The following is a 6,000-nucleotide window of genomic DNA, read 5'->3' as shown; positions in this document are numbered from 1 at the left end:
TGGCCCCTTTAAGACCTTTAAGAGTTCTTAAGACCTTTAAGAGTTCTGAGTCTGAGGAAGAGTGTTTGCACTCAAAAGCTCACACCTTGAATAAATCTTTTTTTGGTCTTAAAGGTGCTACTGGACTCTGCTTTAAACAGCTATGTTTAACCGATTCAGGTGGGCAGCCTTGTCGGTCTGAAACATCAGGACAAAGTTTGAATCCGGCGTTACCTTGAAGTTCAACAGCATTTCCCGCTGGGGATATGTTTGTGTGTGTGTGTATTTTGGAAGAGCCTCTTGTGGCGCAGAGTGGTAAGGCAGTCTGAAGCTCTGCCCCTGAGGCTGGGAGTTCGATCCCAGCAGCCGGCTCAAGGTTGACTCAGCCTTCCATCCTTCCGAGGTTGGTAAAATGAGGACCCAGCTTGCTGGGGGGTAAAACGGTAATGACTGGGGAAGGCACTGGCAAACCACCCCATATTGAGTCTGCCATGAAAACGCTGGAGGGCGTCACCCCAAGGGTCAGACATGATCTGGTGCTTGCACAGGGGATACCTTCACCTTTAGAGTCCAGGGGCACCTTTAAAACCAACACATTTTAATTCAAGGCATGAGCTTTCGTGGGCACGCAAACTTCCTCAGACACAATATCATCTGTTTTAATACTCATCGGTCTTTACCCTCCGATCTCCAAAGTCCTTATGTTCCTCTTCAGCTTCTTCTCTCTCCTATAAATGCATGCACAAACCCGAGAGCTAAGCACATACCTGAGGTCCAGGGTTTCCCTGCTGTCCTGGGGGACCAGGCTCACCCTGTATGCCCTGAAGACATAAAATACCATAATCAGTAAAGATTCCTAAATATAGTATGACACAAAGGAAGAGGAGAAAGCATGCACACGCTCACTGCTGCTACGGCTATGAGAAAATGCTGCAGGAGACGTGCAGCATAAGAGTGGAGCATGGAATGCTTAGAAAAGGAAGTATAGATTGTTCCCTGGGTGAAGTTCCCCCCCCATCCCCAGATAGAGTTGCCAACTCTGGATTGGGGCATACCTGGATACATTGTGGGTAGAGCTGAGAATGGGCAGGATTTGGGGTGGGAGGTTCCTTGGTGGGGTATAATCCCCAAAAGCAGTTGTTTTCACCCAGGGAATTGATCTCTTTAGTCTGGAGATAAGTTATCATTCCAAAGGACCCCCAGGTCCTCCCTGGGAACTGGAATCCCCACCTGCAGCAGACAGTTCTTAACTGCTTGAGCAGGCGGGGATCCTATACACTGGCCAGGAAGAGTCACTCAGAGGCGTACCAAGAAATTTGCAAGCCAGCTAAGAACTATTGACAAGAACCTGTACTAGCACAACTGGCCATTCATTCATTCATTCATTCATTCATTCATTCATTCATTCATTCATTCATTCATTCATTCATTCATTCATTCATTCATTTCAACCAATGATGAGAATTTGTGGTTGCTAATCAAAGCATGACCTTTCCTGATTTTGCGTACCCTAGAGTAGCGATCCCCAACCTGTGGGCCTGTGGGTCCTTCGACTAATTGGAGGTGGGCCCCGAAGGACGCCTTCTCCCCCCCTCCCCCCGGCCCTTTACTTCATCCCCCCCGGCCCTTTACAACACACTTCGGGTGTCATTGTCTCCCATCCCTCCCAGATGGGACTATCTTGTTGCAGAGAAACAAGCTCAGGGTTCCCATTGATTTGTCATTGTCATGAGTTAAAATTTCCATGAAAATAAAATGTTCCTTATGTTCATTGTTGTGGCGTGTCTGTATCTTATTTTGAAGGGATGTTTAAACATGACCATAGCGATCAGAGAGCGTTAGGGCAGGGGTTGAGAGTAGAGGAGTAAACTACCCCCCCCCCCACCGGGCCTCAGTAAAAGGCGCTGAGTGGTCCCCAGTGAGTGTTCCCCGGCGTTGAGTGGTCCCCGGTGATAAAAAGGTTGTGGACCACTGCTCTAGAGCAGCCTTTGTCAACTTTTTGACCATTGAAAAAGCCCTGGTAATGTAAAGATTGGGGGGAGGGGGGAAAGCATGCTTCAGAATCAGAAGTGGAAGTTTTGGATTATGCTTTGAAATAATCAGACAACCAGCCCTGCATTCTTTTGTTACAGCGACTGATCCGCATGAACTTTTAGCAGAGGGGATGTACGCATTACACAAATAAGAAGCTTATTTTTTTTGTTCACTTTCAACTTTCAGCCCGCCCTTTCCAATGGGCTTCAGGCGGGTCAAGGCAACATCATAACAGTTCTATGAAATGTACACATAAAGCTGACCTACATTCTTAACATTTAAAATTACCCATCTATTCCAAATCACAGCAGCACTTGCTCAGTTCTGCCATTTGCCCAGCCCTGCATTCTGTCTGCAGAGAAAGGAGGCGGCAAGATAGAGAGATGTCAGCGCACTAATCAGGTTGACTGGATGGAGTCGGACAGGGAAGCCCGTTGCCATTAGATGCTTCCTGAGGCCTCAAGCTCAGGCCCGGCATAACAACTCTGTCTTTCGAGCCCTGCAGAACTGATCTCATCCACTAGACACAGTGGATGGCCAAACCGTGGCTCTCCAGATGTCCCCTGCTGGCAGGGGCTCATGGGAATTGTAGTCCATGGACATCTGGAGAGCCACAGTTTGGCCATCCCGTGTTCCACCGAGAGCCAGTTTGGTGTAGTGGTTAGGAGTGCGGACTTCTAATCTGGCATGCTGGGTTTGATTCCCCACTCCCCCACATGCAGCCAGCTGGGTGACCTTGGGCTCGCCACGGCACTGATAAAGCTGTTCTCACAAAGCAGTGATATCAGGGCTCTCTCAGCCTCACCCACCCCACAGGGTGTCTGTTGTGGGGAGAGGAAAGGGAAGGCGACTGTAAGCCGCTTTGAGCCTCCTTTGGGGAGAGAAAAGTGGCATATAAGAACCAACTCTTCTTCTTCTTCTTCTTCTAAATTATATTACGGATACATTTGCTACCCCAAGCCAATTTCAGACATATCTCGTCATGGTAAAATGTCCACCCACCAAATACATTCATGGTGGCAAATTCTTCTTCTTCTTTTTTACCATACCCATGGCTTTTTGTGAAGAAGCCAGAGCTCTTCATGGGGTTGTTTTCCAACCCCATACATTTCTCAGGGGTTAAAGAAATGTTCTCCTATGAAGCCATTACAGACAAATATAGCACTTGCTGTCAACCTTCCCCTGAACTGGTTTTCCACGACAAAAAACCAAGGGCCATTATGCATCGCAACATGTTCCAGCAGCATGTCTAAATCATCGGCATGTCTAAAACCAGTAGGTGTTTGCAGGGTTGCTAATTGCCTCAGGTGTATTTATCTATTTGCAGAGAAAGAACTGCAAATGGCTTCACCTGGAGGAGATTGTTTATTAATCTGCAGGCAAAAACATTCTAGAAGATTAAAGATACTGACAGGATTGCCAGCTCCTGGTTGAGAAATACTTGGAGATTTGGGAGATGCAACCTAAGGAGATGAAGTTGGGGAAGAGGAGGGACTTCAATAGAGTCTAGCGCAGGGGTAGTCAAACTGCGGCCCTCCAGATGTCCACGGACTACAGTTCCCAGGAGCCCCTGCCAGCGTTCGCTGGCAGGGGCTCCTGGGAATTGTAGTCCATGGACATCTGGAGGGCCACAGTTTGACTATAGATTCCACCTTCCAAAGCAGCCAATTTCTCCAGAGGAATCGATCTCCATCACCTAGAGATCAGGCGTAATAGCGTGCTGTCTACAGCCACTGTCTGGAGGTTGGCAACCCTAAGTGGAACTGATCTGGCTCCTCTGGAGATCAGGTGTGATAGCTGATCTCCAGGTGCCACCTGGAGGTTGGCAACCTTAGCACATCCATGTTCAAGGCATTGTTATCAACCTTACGCGGTCTGGGCCCAGTGCCCTTGAGGGACCGTCTCTCTCCCTACGCCCCCTGATAATGATGATGATGATGATGATGATGATGATGATGATAATTAATACTAATGTTGCTGAGGGGAGACAGAAAAGGGGACATCAGAAGAAGAAGAAGAGTTGGTTCTTATATGCCAATTTTCTCTAGCAGAAGAAGTCTCAAAGTCTCAAAGCAGCTTACATTACCTTCCCTTTCCTCTCCCAACAACAGACACCCTGTGAGGGAGGTGAGGCTGAGAGAGCCCTGAGATTACTGAACAAGAAGAAGAGTTGGTTCTTATATGCCGCTTTTCTCTACCTGAAGGAGTCTCAAAGCGGCTTACAATCCCCTTCCCTTTCCTCTCCCCACAACAGACACCCTGTGAGGTAGATGAGGCTGAGAGAGCCCTGATATTACAGAATAAGAAGAGTTGGTTCTTATATGCCGCTTTTCTCTACCCGAAGGAGTCTCAAAGTGGCTTACATTTGCCTTCCCTTTCCTCTCCCCACAACAGACACCCTGTGAGGTGGGTGAGGCTAAGAGAGCCCTGATCTCACTGCTCGGTCAGAACAGCTTTATCAGTGCTGTGGCGAGGCCAAAGTCACCTAGCTGGCTGCATGCGAGGGAGCGGGGAATCCAACCCAGCTCACCAGATTAGAAGTCCGTGCTCCTAACCACTACACCAAGCTGGCTGATCCGCATATTGCAAGAGTCCTCTCAGCTAACCATGATATAATGATAGTAGCACATTTAGTTTCCTAGGGGAGGAAGCGGTAACTTCCCAGGGCCACTTCAGGTGGGGAAAAGTATGTCTGCGGGGGAGTCTGAAGGCCCCACTCCACCCTTGCTGCAGTTCCAAGCCGAATCTGGCCCGTGTCCACCCAAGACGTATGGAACTCTTAGGAAATGTGTGGTCCAAAGGTGAACAAAAGGCCGGCAAAGTGAATCATTTCATTGATCTTTCCCCTGCAGACACAAAATGAATGGAAGTGGCCCAGAAATTAATATACTCAATTTGCATAACGTTCGCATTAAGCGGCCAGGATTTGAGGGGATTGAAATACGGCGTGTGTTTCATGTGTCTCTATAAAGCCCTCCAGGTTCAAAAGGCAACTTAATGATATGATACAATGGGTTTTTTTTTAATGGGGAAAATGTTATTGATGGGCATACTCCCCCCCCTCCCCCACCCAAGCTCTCTTTTTAAAAGTTCTCTTATGCCTGTCAAGTGCTAAAAGAACTCACCACAAAACTTCAGGGGTAGTCAAACTGCGGCCCTCCAGATGTTCATGAACTACAATTCCCAGAAGCCCCTGCCAGCTTTCGCTGGCAGGGGCTTCTGGGAATTGTAGTCCATGGACATCTGGAGGGCCGCAGTTTGACTACCCCTGTATCTATAGTAAGAAAGTTTTAATGGAAGTTTACTTCAGTCACTATAGCAAAATCAAATCTACCCCACAATAGAACTGCAAGTCCTTTTCAATACAATTCTCCCGCCCAAAACTTGAAGGTTCCCAAGGGGAGGGGTGCCCTCGTCCCCAGGTGTCAGCCCAGGCATCCTGCCAAGGGTGCCACAATTCACACGTCCTTGGACTGGCCGGTGCCTATTGACAAGATACACTGTTGTTGTTACAAAAAGCAGAGACAGCGAGCAGGGATCAAAGGCAAACAGTTCAGAGCGGGCACTACAAACCATGATAACATGGAAACAGAAAGTAAGTTTCGGTTACAAAGAGAACAGGCTTTGGTTACACAGAACGCCTGGAAATGAATGAGGGAATACAGACAAAATGGGGTAACCCCTGTTCATGGACAAATCATGGCAGAGAGCAAGCACTGATCTTGACAATGCCATATTCCCACATGCTTTTCATTTCTGAGAGAGTTTAAAGAGACATTTGTAGGGAGTCTGGAGGGGGAAAAGTCTGAAATATTATCTTTTCCTTAAAAGCATGTAAGGAACATCTGGATCATGCCTCCTCCCCTGGATGTATCATTTTTTGCATCCCTCTTAAACACACACAACGGTTCCACAGCTGCACGTGTGTGCAAACTTCAATATGGACTTCAGATTGTATATCAACACTGATACAATCCATGCACACAT

The 6,000-nt window shown here is 47.7% G+C and overlaps 1 protein-coding gene across 1 annotated transcript in view; it reads right to left on the bottom strand.

The window, feature by feature from the left end:
- The window catches only part of LOC143828494 (uncharacterized), a gene marked incomplete at its 5' end in the record, with an annotated part of 121,367 nt that overhangs the window by 89,575 nt on the left and 25,792 nt on the right, over positions 1-6,000 (bottom strand). Inside the window, one exon of the mRNA XM_077318842.1 lies at positions 747-800. Coding sequence (XP_077174957.1) covers positions 747-800 — 54 coding nt within the window. The remainder of the gene's footprint in view (positions 1-746; positions 801-6,000) is intronic.

The sequence above is a fragment of the Paroedura picta genome, unplaced genomic scaffold (assembly GCF_049243985.1).
Source record: "Paroedura picta isolate Pp20150507F unplaced genomic scaffold, Ppicta_v3.0 Ppicta_v3_sca29, whole genome shotgun sequence".
NCBI lineage: Eukaryota > Metazoa > Chordata > Lepidosauria > Squamata > Gekkonidae > Paroedura > Paroedura picta.
This window is presented reverse-complemented; position numbering and strand designations above follow the sequence as displayed.